The 13,574-nt window shown below is 36.2% G+C and overlaps 1 protein-coding gene across 1 annotated transcript; it reads left to right on the top strand.

Annotated features, from left to right (window-relative positions):
* The first annotated feature begins 2,058 nt into the window (after window positions 1-2,058).
* Window positions 2,059-11,967, top strand: upk1a (uroplakin 1a). The gene is made up of 7 exons (XM_053611805.1): window positions 2,059-2,141; window positions 3,048-3,248; window positions 3,350-3,424; window positions 4,324-4,431; window positions 7,737-7,913; window positions 8,045-8,128; window positions 11,220-11,967. The coding sequence occupies exons 1-7, from the start codon at window positions 2,079-2,081 to the stop codon at window positions 11,265-11,267; spliced, it is 756 nt and encodes a 251-aa protein (XP_053467780.1). The 5' UTR covers window positions 2,059-2,078; the 3' UTR covers window positions 11,268-11,967.
* The last annotated feature ends 1,607 nt before the right edge of the window (window positions 11,968-13,574 follow it).

The raw sequence follows: 13,574 nt of genomic DNA, 5'->3' as shown, positions 1-13,574 counted from the left end.
ACTCTACTATATCTATCATCATTCTATCATATTAAACATACTGTATAGCAAAGATTCCCTGTCAAAACAAGGCTTCATTCATACATTTATTTCTAGCAGGGTTGACTAGTAATGGTAATGGTCACTTGACCAGACTTCCCAATAAGACAAACAACTTCAATTGATTCAAAACACAGCCACCAGAGTTCTCACTAGAGAAAGTAATGCATCTTCTCAATTCTTAAATCCCTACATTGACTTACAGTGTGATACAGAATTGACTTAAGAGTATTCCTACCTATCTATAAAACACTACACAGATTAGAAACATACGTGTTGGATAAGCATAAGCAATATGAGCCTAACAGGATTCTCGGGTCATCAGAACTATTCATTTAGGTAAATACTAAGCACAAAGAGCTCTTAGATGGAACCAGCTGTTGTAGAGTCTCAGAGGTACCCCAACATTAGATATTTTTAACTGAAAACTTCCAGTTTTTGTTACTTTTTGCTTTATTTTTTCTTCTTTTGTAAAGCACCTTGAATTGCCTTGTGCTATGTAAATAAATTTGCCTTGCCTTGCCTTACAATACCTAATAGCTGTTAAAGCAGTAAAAGCTAATCCTATAGTATTTCACTGCCCAATACACTATAGGTCTAAAAAATAAATAAAAAAAATAGAAAAGTTATCTATATGTGAGAAACCAATCAGATACCTCTCTATTAAACTCCATAGTGAAACTACATTAGATAAAAATATTTATCACACATCAGTAAAAAATAAATCATTTAGGTGGTTCTTTAAATTAAAACAATAAAACAAAACAAAACAAAAAACTTCCAGACAAAACTAAAAAAAAAATTGTTTTTGAGAACCATTCTAATTTAGTCAGTATCAACAGTTGATTGTCGAAAGACGACTTGATTGTGCCAAGTTGTGTCTTAGTTATAAATTTTATTATCTTTCATAAGTAATATCTTATAAGGGATTAAATAAAAATTGGTGGTGAACTCAGACTTGGACACAACTGCATTATAATATTTAAAACAAACCCAGTATGTTTAATCACATAAGCACTCTATTATATAAGACACTGTTAGATTATGAATTCTAACTATAATGCCAGCAATCCACGTCACTTTACATGAAACAAAATCAGCTGGATTTTACAGCAGACTTGATCTGAGTTAATAGATGAATAAATAAGCCATTGACTGTAAATACTATTCACCAAGCTAAAAATATGTTTCGCCTCACCCTTTTAACCAGATAATAATGCAATTTAAGACACGCCCTTTAGTTCTTTGTGTCTTCCTGACTTCGCTTTTAATTGATATGATGAATATGAATCTCCACTGACAAACCCAAAACCCAGTAAAACTCTACTGACAAAACCAAGTAAATTAGATACAGAAAGAATAATGTTTGGTAAATTTCATTTTTCATTTCAGACCGGTAGAAGATAATATAGCAGTGCTACTACTCTCACTGTAATATAATCCTAGTGCTAAACACAGAAAGTCACTTTGATGTTATGAGAATAAATGTTCAGGAGTCAGTACAGGTGGAGCAAGTTTGTTGTTGGGATGAGAAACACGCCCTTTCATATTCAACAGTCTTATATCATTCATTGTTACTCTGTTCCCACATTATATTCCATTACTCATAAAGTTACACCTTTAAGAGGACTATTGAAAATGGAGAGAAATAATGTACATTTTTTTAAATAATTATAAATGGGGCATCACTTAACAACTATAAATGGAACACCACTTGGTTTTCATAATTAGTATTCGTTCTTAAACATTACTGTTCTTAATAACTTTGTTCAAATGTATTTGTCCATGTAACATACAGGGAACAAACAGATCTTGACCTCAACCCTGATTTAGAAAAGTATTGTGATGATTTTGAGGATAGAGGCAGAACTGGTTTGCTTACTTTTTCTCCTCCTGGTTCCCGCTGAATAACTGATAGCGTAAACAGATCACGCCTCTCCCCACCCCAGGCTTCAAGTTTTCTTTAGCAGTAAGCTGTGACACACATCATTTGATTTTTTTTCTGCCACCGTAAGAAGACCTACGGAGACACTACAGCCATGGCGAATGGAGGCATCATTGCTCTGATGGTCGTTGTTGTTATATTGAATGTCGTTGCAGCGGTGAGTCTATAAAATAAAGTGATATCAGTTATGTGTATAATAATACAATACAGTGAAATACAATAGTGATGTAATTGTATAATTAATGTCCCATTGTAATTGGAAATTTTCTTCTTGGCCCTCTAGGCCGAATGATTATCTATATATTTCAGTCTCGCTATACTGACTGTCTTTCCTGACATAATAAATGGAAAATAATTCGAGGATTTCTTCTATTCCTTGAATTATATGACTGAACAACCATGGTATACACTGAAATTATATGTGAGGCAGCCTGGAAATACCCATCAGAAGTTGCTATGCCTGGACAAAATCCAAAATCCCAAATTTTTAATCAGAGTGATAACTCATTTCCCATAGTAAACATATCATTCTTTCAAATTTAGTAGTAATGTTTTTCCATAAGTAAATAAGATTATGTGATTTTCTCCCTTTTGGGAGTAGCCAGATTTAATATATTTTTAAATATAATTTTACTTTGGTAAAGATACTGTATATGCGTATACATATAGAGAAAATGTCAAAATGTGATACATACTGTATAACCACACTGTAAAACCGGATAGTTCATTTAACTCAAAAAATCTGAAGAAACTAATTACCTCAAAATTTTTAAGTTGATAAATCAATTTCTTTAAACCAAATATACTTAAATATAACAAAAAATTAACTCAATTAACTCTATTTAAGTGTATTTGGCTTAAAGAAATTGATTTATCAACTTAAAAATTTTGAGGTAATTAGTTTCCTCAAATTTTCTGAGTTGAATGAACTTATCTGGTTTTACAGTGCATCAGTGCATGAATGTATGAGAATAAAAGCATGTTATCATTTAATCAATAAGATAATGCAAGGTGATCATCGTTCTGTTGTATTATTGGGTGACAATATTTCTTTCCACTCTAGGCAGCAGGACTGGCGTTATGTGCATTAGCCATTTGGGTGGCTGTAGATCCATATAAAGTGTACCCAATATCTGCTGTATCGGGGAAGGATGATATCTTTGCAGCAGCCTGGATAGCCATCTTCACTGGCTTTGCCTACTTCTGCACTGCCATCTTTGGCATCTACGCTGCTCTGAAAAGGAAGCGGTCACTCGTGCTGTTGGTATGTTTCTGTATCTCAAAAGAAATAATCATCGTTTTATGATTAAACAGCATGTGCTTAAAAAATGTATCTAAAAAACTTTGACTTACATTACTCAACAGTACCTGATCCTCATGTTCATCATCTTCATATTCGAATGTGCATCCTGCATCACAGCGGTCACCAACAGAGACTATGTAAGTGTACAGGAGCAGACACTCACTGTAACACATCAGGTCTTACTTTATTGTCAGTCTTAATTCTGTTAAAAATGGTTAGATATACTAATAAAAAGGAGAAAACTAAATTATTTATCCAGAACTATGTAAATGTACAGGAGCAGACAGTCTAGTGGTCTAGTACACACTCTTTTTAGTATACACTGCCTACTTCTACACATAATTTATCTGGGTGGGAACTGGCAAAAGACCAAGTTGGGAGATATTATCAGCAATATTAGTAATTACAGCAATCATGACTTGCCCAGTGTGATGGAATTCTCAAAAAAAAAAGAAGGAAAATTGTGAAATGTCATTATAAATGTAAAGAAGAGGAATAAAATACATAAAAAATATACCATTTGACTTGCCATATTCATATTTACTCTAGGGAGCTACTGTTTTTACAACTAGCATAGCTTCATTGCTTCGCTCTTCAAGCTAGGTAGCAAGCCAAGGAGATAGCACTGTAACTAGTTAGCTTGCTATGAAATATTTTTTAGCTGTTCATGTTAAAATTAATAATAAACATGTCTGCACAAATAGACATATGTTTTGCAGTTTCTGTCAACTACAGATGTTTTTTGATTTAAAAAAAAAAAAGAAAGAAAGAAAAAAAGCCCCATTTACTAGAAGCTAACTAGCATACAATAAACAGTATTTAAACACAGGATCACTGTAACATCTCATTTATTCCTCATCTTTATTCATACTTCTTTTGAAGGAAACATTAACAAAAGGTTAATGCTAATCATTTGTGTCATGGACTTCATAAAAATACTTAACAGTTTTGCTGGCTTTAATCTTTTCATTCACTTTTAGCCATGTTAGCATTTTAGCTGAACTATCCTTTTGTCCATTTCTCTCTCCTTTTGTAGCTGATTGGAAACAGTAACCTCGTGAAGAATCAGATGCTGAAGTACTATGCACAGGACAGTAACCAAGGAAGGCAGATAACCGGTACTTGGAACAAAGTGATGAATGATGTAAGTACACCCTGTTCTGGAAAATTCTCTGTTTTTAGTCTGTTGGGAGCCACAGTCCTAATCATGCTTTGGTGAATTTCACACTAAACTCACCATGGTTTGGCTTTTCACACAACTGAGCCACATTAGCTTGGATTTTCTTCAACCGAGGCTTGATACAGCATGTTTGACCCCTCCTTTTTTTAGTTATACAAACTTCAGGTTGTGTGTGAACTATTCAGGAAGCTCTCAGTGTGGAAACAATACAGTAAAAGTAGAAAATGTACACATTTATAATAAATATACAAATTAAGTGTAATTGATTTTAGTGTTTTTGTGAGAGATGCAATATTTCTCTTGTACAAAATATATACTCTAAAAGGGTAAATCTACCCAGATGAAATTCTGACTTGGTTGCCAAATGAGGAAATATTAGCAAAGTGATATATCAAGCGGAGAACAATACAATACAATACAATACAAGCTCAGTGGTTAAAACAGTGGACGCCTGATCGGAAGGTGTGAGTTCAAATCCCAGCACTATTAACCTGTCACTGCTGGGCACTTAACCTTCAACTGCTCAGATGTATAAACTGTAAGTTGCTCTTGATAAAGGCGTCTGCCAAATTCCATAAATATTATGTAAGTAGGTGCTACTAGACAAGATTTTTAATTGAGTTCTAGAGAAGCAACGTGCACAGAGTACAGAGTAGTGCAGAGGAGTTCATTTCCAGTTTCCTTATTACTTGACTAAATTTATCAATAAATATTTGTAAATGTAAAATCGTAATATTAACTTGTTTACAATGTAAGAATTAGTAGCAGTAATTCAGAAGCTCTATCCTTTCTACCAGGACGCCTGCCAGAACAGCTGGCAAGGATGGGCTACCAGTTCAACCAGCTTGGCCTGTGTTTTGGCAGCTGGTTAGGCAAAGCTGGATTTTTCAGCATGGTAGATATAACCATTTTTATAGGATATATATTAGGGAAGACACTTTAAGTTAAGTTTTTTTGGCTTGCTGTTTTGAGGAAACCCTTAAAGGTTCAATGTTTAACCCTACACCAGAGGATTTCCCCATCATTGAGAGTTCTATATAGGACCACCTTAGGAAGCAAAGATCTCTTAAATGTCCAAGTACAATTTTACTAAGTATAAACTGGAAATTGATAATGGGATGCTAGCCAATCATGGGTTTCTATGAGCTCATGCATGCAGAAGTGGGATGAATAACGCTGTCCTCTGAGTGTGTTAAGCCACCCTGTGACACAGCATGCAAGGCAATTTGAAAAGATGCAAACGGCTGGCTTCAGTGTCTCTTGGAAGAAGTTGGCTGGTATCTGTCATATGATAGCGGAGACCTGACTGGTGGTTAAGAATTGACTAAGACTAAATTCGGGAAAAATTCAGGGAATAAAAAAAACAACAACAACTGGATTCTGGATCCAGGATCTTGTTCGGTAATGTAACTTACAGACTCTCTTTGTTCTTTCCAGTGCATAAAAAGAGACCATAATTTCTTCCGATGTTCGATAATTCAGCGTTCATGCTCATTAAACCAAATTATATTTGCATCAGCTTTGTGAAGATAATCTTGCACTAATAATAAAACAAGTTATAATATTGCTTGAATCTGATTAGTCAAATTTAGTTAGTTTAGTTAGTTAATTAGTTTAATTTTAAGAGTAGTTCTGATAGGAGTTCCGGCTACAAGGCATGGTGGAATCTCCACATTACAAATCCGCTCCAAGGATAATTTATAAAAATAATTTTAAAAAGTGGGTAATCATTCAATTCTTTGAGGAAATGTTTATTTAGCATTTTTTGGAAGGAGTCTCCAGTGTCAGTGCTTTGTAACAGCCAGAAGTAAAGCTGTAGTTTTTTTGTTTTCCACCACAGGAAAGTCTTCAGGGCAGAGGGTTTTGCGGTCTCTTGGTATCAAGACAAGCTGCATTTTTAAGTTTTATTAATGTCTGTTTCTTGCAGTCATAACATAAGTGATAACAGGAAATAACTTGTTTTGCAGACATTCCACCTCATTATATGTAATCAAAATGGATTTAAAAAAGCACATGTTCTTTAATAAAGAAAACAAGCGTTAGCAAGGGCTAATTGCTGTGCTTTAAGATGAATAAAACATGATGGGATGTGCTTTTCCCATCAGGTGAGGGTGATGATGTTTTCACCCTGAAATTTATTATTTTATTATAACAGCACGTCCCAAAGTCCCACTTCTATTCCTCGTATAATTTTGACAGCCACTGAGTCAGTCAGGTACAAACTGAAGCCATTTTTAGATGTTTGTTTTTGTTATCCATCCATACCACTTATCCTACACAGGGTCACAGGGGAGCCTATCTCAGGGACTATCCCTATCCCTAGACAGGCTGCACAATCACACACACAGACACCTCATGGGGGAGTTGTCAGAGGAGCATGGAGGTGGGGTTCGAACCCCCAACCCTGGAGGTGCAAGGCAAACATGCTAACCACTAAGCCGCACATCCCCTGCAAATACTTATAAAAGGAAACGTGGAAAGCTTACTCTGCTAGCCATACAGATGACATCAGGATATACAGTATTTCAAATACAACACTGATTCATTGGCAGTAGATTAATGAAGTAGTCTCATGAGATCTTGAAGAAGCCTTGAGATCCGTCACCCAAAACAAGTCTGTGTAGCTCATACTGTTGGTTGTGAAAGAGTCAGGCTCAATTGTTCACTCACATGAAATTGTGTTTATATTATAAACACCGGTGGTGGAATGGCATGTCTTTAATTCAGGCATTAAAATTCAAACCTTTTCCAGAACATCAGTTTCAGCAAAATTAATATGACCCAAATGTGTCTGTGCTATTAATACACAGGTTGGATAAAATAAATAAATAAATAAAAATAATAAAACAATAAAATGTATTGCAACATTTTAGACAGCATGCCATAAGCTAAGTAGTTAAGGTTTTGGACTCCAAAGTAATGGATCAACAATGTGTGGGATTTAAGTTTGCCCCTTTCTGCTCATCATTTCTCCTACATCCCAAAAACTTGCTTGAAGGTGAATTGGCTAGACTAAAGTGCCTTAGTGTGAATGTGGATATGTATGGTTCCCTGTCATGGACTTGCATACCATTCAGTTTATATATAGGCTCTGGATCTACTGTGGCCCTGAGCAGGATAAAGCAGTTACTGAACATGATTGAATGAATTAATGTAGCATTTTGCATTGTGATTCCAAAATATCTGGTATTAACTAAGTGCTAGACATTGGGTTTACTGAAGAAGTCATTTTAATGTTCTAATTCTCAATCTATTTTTCCTGTGTCTAGGCTCAATGCTGCGGGACAGACAGCCCAATGGACTGGATAGAGTACAATTCCACCTTCAAGCAGACGTATGGCAGCACATACACCTGGCCCCTCAACTGCTGCCAACGCCAGAACAGCTTTGATCCAGCTGACCCAGTTGGCTGCATGTTTGGCCAGACCAGTGCAGTATTCAGCAAGGTAGGCAGAACCAAAATTTTACAGACCAGAAAACTAGTGTCCAATGATAGCTATTTAGCCAAAGGCAAGAGCAAGTCATTTTCTGATTTACACTGTATTTGAAACGAGTTTATTTGCACCTCTTCCTGCAGGGTTGTTTCAACTACATCCAGACTGTGTTAAATCGTTATACCTGGTCCGTGAGCTGGTATGGCTTTGCCGTGCAAATGTTTGTGGTGAGTGTTAAACCTTAGAATTCCCCCCCCCCCCCAATGAATAGTATTGAATGTTAATGTCCTGAGGATACATTTGTTTAATAGAAATGGTCACTACCTGTCAGAATTGTTAGGAGCTGATAAATAGTATACTCTACTGCAACACCATATAAGTAATTACCACATTATTATTTGTCCTGACTAGCTTTGAGATTAAGATACTAAAGCATAAATGTGTGGTGGTCTTGGAAAATCTGTTAGAAAACAGTGTTTTGGTTTTGAACAAAAATTGTTTTTTTTTTTGTTAAAAAAAATATTCTGATTGTTATGTAACGGAGGCAAAGACGGATATGACGGCAGGTAAAACAGATTAATCAAGTGCAACAAATCCAAATCGACAATGAGGTTCAAGGTCAGGCGATATGCAAACTGGTTGGCACAGGCAAGGCAAGGAAAATAGGGATGACAGGAAAACAGGAAACAAACAGGGTCAAAACCAGATAAACAAACACTAATCAAAAGATTTAAAGAGTCCTGTGTGTGTGTGTGTGTGTGTGTGTGGCTGATTGAACACAGGTGTGTTCAATCAAAACCTTGGCAACTGAGGACGGGCTAGTGTGTGCGTGTTCTGGGCGGAGTAGTCCATGGTGGACATGTTTGCAGGCCGTGGTGTTTGCTGGGAATTGGAGTTTGTGAATGGCTGTGACCTGAAAAACCAAAGGAAACAAAGGAAAACCAAAGAGCTACATCATGTGACCTACAGGGCTCTGTAAGCACATTAAATATTTATGTTCATGACAACACAATCAGAAGAAGACTGAACAAGTACTGTATGGCTTTCATGGAAGGGTGGCTAGGAAAAAGACCATTCTCTCCAAAAGAATATGTCAGCACGACTTAGGATTGCAATATTACATCTGAATAAAGCACAGAAGTTCTGGAACAATATCCTTTGGAATGATGAGACAAAGGTAGAGTTTGGTCATCATGCACAGTGCCATGTTTTGTGAAAACCAAACACATCACCACAAACACCTCATACCAGCTCTGAAGCATGGTGGTGGAGGGGTGAATATTTGGGCTTGTTTTGCAGTCATAGGAAACTTGACGTCGTTAAGACTACGATGAACTCCAGTTTATACCAGAATATAGCATGTGAGGACATCTGTCCAGCAGCTTAAGCTTGGCTGAAATTGAGGCATGCAACAGGAAAATGATCCCAAGCACACCAGCAAATTGACATCTGAATTGTTAAAGGAGATGAAAGTCAATGCGTTGACCAAGTCCAGACCTCAACCCAATTGAGATGCTGTGGTGGGATCTTAAGAGAGCTGTGCATAAATAAATACCCTCAATCATCAATGAACTGAAGCAATGTTGTAAAGAAGAGTGGGCCAAAATTTCTCCTAATGATTTGAGACTGTTAAACTCTTACAGAAAACATTTGCTTTACAAGTTTTAGTTGCTTAAGGTGGCTATATATGTTACTGTATCATCGGGTGTACTTATTGTTTCCCATCTAGTTTCTGAATGTTGTTTTACTTTCGGAAAAATGACTAATTATTGAACTCTGTTGTGGTTTTTTGTTGTTGTTGTTGTTGTCGTCATCTGAGGTTATTTGTTGCTGAGGACCACAAACAGCTCTGGAAAAAGTTAAGAGACCACTGTAAATTTTTCCTAAATCAGCATGTCTACATCTATGACAGCCATTCCATTCCAATGTCTCTTGAATTCCAACACTTGCACACTTCATTCTACTGAATGAGGTACTGATTAGGTGATCAGCTGAACCAAATCTTATTTAACGAGGAAGAGTATAAAAGTCATCACTAGCCTCTTGCTATAGGACCAGCTGGATGGCAAAGACAATGCTAGTAGTATGTCAAAAGTAACTGGAATAAAAACCATGCCAAAAGAAGTGAAAAGGAAAGTTTTGAGTGAGGAAAAGAAGGGTTCAATTCTGGCTTTACTGGCAGAGGGATACAGTGAGCGTCACGTTGCTTCCATCCTTAAAATTTCAAAGACGGCGGTTCATAAGAACAAGGTCAAGCAGCAGACATTGGGGACAACAAAGCTACAGACTGGCAGAGAGCGAAAACGATTCTCCACTGACCGTGATGATCGCCAACTCAAGGCTGGAATCGGGCAGATTTGTCTTTGTGAAGGACACATGAATCAAGCCACGTACAAGGTTGTTCTGGAAGAAAACTTACCTTCATCTGCTCTGATAATGTTCCCCAACTCTGAGGATTGGTTTTTACAGCAGGATAATGCTCCATACTAGACAGCCAAGGCAATCAAGGTGTGGATGGAAGACCACCAGATCAAGACCCTGTCATAGCCAGCCCAATCTCCAGACCTGAACCCCACTGAAAACCTCTGGAATGTGATCAAGAGGAAGATGGATGGTCACAAGCCATCAAACAAAGCCGAGCTGCTTGAATTTTTGTGCCAGGAGTGGCATAAAGTCACCCAACATCAATGTGAAAGACTGGTGGCGAGCATGCCAAGACGCATGAAAGCTGTGAAAATCAGGGTTATACCACCAAATATTGATCTCTGAACTCTTCTTAAGTTAAAACATTAGTATTGTGTTTATAAATTAATATGAACTTATTTTCTTTGCATTATTCGAGGTCTGACAACACTGAATTTTTTTTGTTATTTTGACCAGTTGTCATTTAGAGCATTTATTTGCAGAAAATGACAATATTTTTATTTGGAATTTGGGAGAAATGTTGTCAGTAGTTAGAATAGAACAAAACAAAAATGTTCATTTTACCCAAACGCATACCTATAAATAGTAAAACCAGAGAAACTGATAATTTTGCAGTGGTCTCTTCATTTTTTCCAGCGCTGTATATAGTGGTATAGATTAAAAAAAAATAAAAATAATAATAATAATAAAAAAATTTCTATCTGAGATGTTTTTCCAGGCCTCCACACATGCCTTTCTCATGGTTTTTAGTACGATATTCTAATTGACTCATGATTTCAGGACTTTACTCATGTTTTCCCCATTAGGACTTACATACATACAGATACATACACACATTTGAAAAAGTTGCAAGATGATGTTTGCTAATGTATTTTTTCTGTCTCTACCATTCAGTTTTTCCTCCTGCTGATCACCATTGTGTACTTCCTCCTCCTGGAATAACAACATTAAGCAGATTTTTCAACCAAAAATGTTAATGACTTTCAAATGAAATTTATCAGTGTAATAAGTACCTGCTAGATTTTGTTCATTTATTACATTCTTGGCTTTGAACAATGCCACATATGAACTTGCCATTTCTGCCTCCTGCTGCCAAGATCTTCCTTCGAGGCAAACATTGATACTGATTGCACAACATTTACAGTTTTTTTTGTGTGTGTGTTTGTAATGGGTTTTGTGTTTGGCATGATAGTGGCTTTGTTCCTTTTGAACTATCATGGGCTTTTATTATAGATTTCATTACATTCTTTAAAAGAAGTCAATTTCAGGGTTTTTCCTCTTATGGCAATTGCAAATTTACAGAAAAATATATTTATGTTATGTTTTAATCAGTTACATGTGTGCATATGTGACTGTTTGTAACTGTGTTAATAAACAATGAAGTACCAGTTTGCCTTTATTTATTCTATATTTGTATCTAACCCCTATGTAACACGACTTTCAGCATAGTGACGGTTACACCCAGGAAACTACAGCACAAACCGATACCTGATTCCACACAGGAGTTGAATACTAAAAGGTGTCTAATCTTAGTCATGTCTGTGTGTATCTGGGAGTGGATCCTGTGACAGAGAGGCTGACTAGTTTTACAGGATATTCCTCTAAGAGAGATATAGAGAGGAATTCCTCTCTCATGCTCATGTTATAACTGAAAACAAAATAAATCCTATTATAGCAGATTATTATTATTATAATAACTCCAAAGGAATAGCACAGAGTTTAATACTGACTCAATAATCAGTGAGAACAGCTTGGTTTTCATTATATACAGATACATACAATGGATATAAATAGTCTACACACCCCTGTTAAAATGGCAGGTTTTGTGAAGTAAAAGACACCAAGATAGATCATGTCAGATTGTTTCTGACCTTTAATGTGAAATCACAGTGTATGAAAAAACACGTGCAAAACAAATTAAACAAATGGGGGGGGGGGGGGGGGGGTGTTATAAAAAGGAATTTCACCGTTCAGCAGACGATGACCCAAAGCATACATCTAAATCAACAAAGGAATGGCTTAACCAAAAGAAAATCAATGTTTTTGAACAACCTAGCCAGAGCCCAGCCCTGAATCCAACTAAAAATCTGTGGGGCGATGCGTAAAACGGGCTGTGCACAGGAGATGTGCTACAATTAAATAATGTATTAAACCATGTAGCGTGATGCCCTAAACTTGATTATTAATAAGTGTTAATGTTAAGTGTTATTCTTCTTCTATCACAGCAATTTGTCAATAATTACATTTCTTTTAATTATTAAGGACCAACATGTCATACTTTTAACCATTTAAAAGGTTAAATCCATTTAAAGTTACATTTAACGTTGTGGAATGTCCATGAGACAAGTTAGTTCCTATTATCACTTTAATTCTAGCAATTATAAAGTCATTCCCTCACAAGCCTCCCCCCCTCTATGGTTACATTAATAAGAAAGAAAAACAACTTGACACACTACATAGGAAGTCCTCTATCCTGAAGACTTCGGTGTGGTGGAAAAACTTACTGTTACAAAGTGTCAAAACTGGAGACCATAATAACGTTCCATAAATATTAAATAAACTCCTTACAGAAAAATTATATTAAATAAGTCTCCTTACAGAAAGCATCACCATATCAAAAATGACGTTTGTTATAAATCACCGTTATTGTCAATCCCTGTGAGCTGTTGCTAGAGAAACAATAACGTATTACAACAAGTGCATGAACATAAACGTGTTTTGTCTTGCAGCTGGCCTTACTATTAGAGCTGCTGGTACAGAAAATTAATCAATGGCTTCTGACCAATCAGATTCGAGAATTCATCAGAACCTTTGTTGTATAAAATATCACACAAACACTATACATGACTGATGCATCCAAGTTTTTTTTTTAAAATTTTTTTTATTCACACATCGGTAAATATTACAAAACATGGTGAATTGCCTTTTGCAAATTGCTACAAGGCAAAAAAGAGACCATTGAACAGGATGTTTAGGTTTAAAGCACATAAACCAACACACGTGCGCACACCCACACCCCTCACTACTGGAATACATACATTACATTTGGAGTAAAGAGTTACTATGTTGTAGGAAATCTTCCCTTGTACTTCACTGCATAGTTATGGATAAAAAAAATAATAATAATAATAAAAAAAAGACAAGAGCCTTCACACACACACACACACACCCACACACACACACCTAAACTTTGTACTTTAAAGGCTTCAACAAAGTTGCTCACTCCTGCGCAGCAAACAAACAAAAAAA

This window comes from Ictalurus furcatus, chromosome 23, assembly GCF_023375685.1.
Source record: "Ictalurus furcatus strain D&B chromosome 23, Billie_1.0, whole genome shotgun sequence".
Classification (NCBI taxonomy): domain Eukaryota; kingdom Metazoa; phylum Chordata; class Actinopteri; order Siluriformes; family Ictaluridae; genus Ictalurus; species Ictalurus furcatus.
This window is presented reverse-complemented; position numbering and strand designations above follow the sequence as displayed.

Bases quoted from the DNA above. Each gene is read 5' to 3' on its own strand.
- upk1a (XM_053611805.1), top strand. From the start codon at position 2,079: ATGGCGAATGGAGGCATCATTGCTCTGATGGTCGTTGTTGTTATATTG. The intron at 7,914-8,044 runs GTAGGCAGAACC...CTCTTCCTGCAG, and splicing joins CCAGTGCAGTATTCAGCAAG to GGTTGTTTCAACTACATCCA. The intron at 8,129-11,219 runs GTGAGTGTTAAA...TCTACCATTCAG, and splicing joins TTGCCGTGCAAATGTTTGTG to TTTTTCCTCCTGCTGATCAC.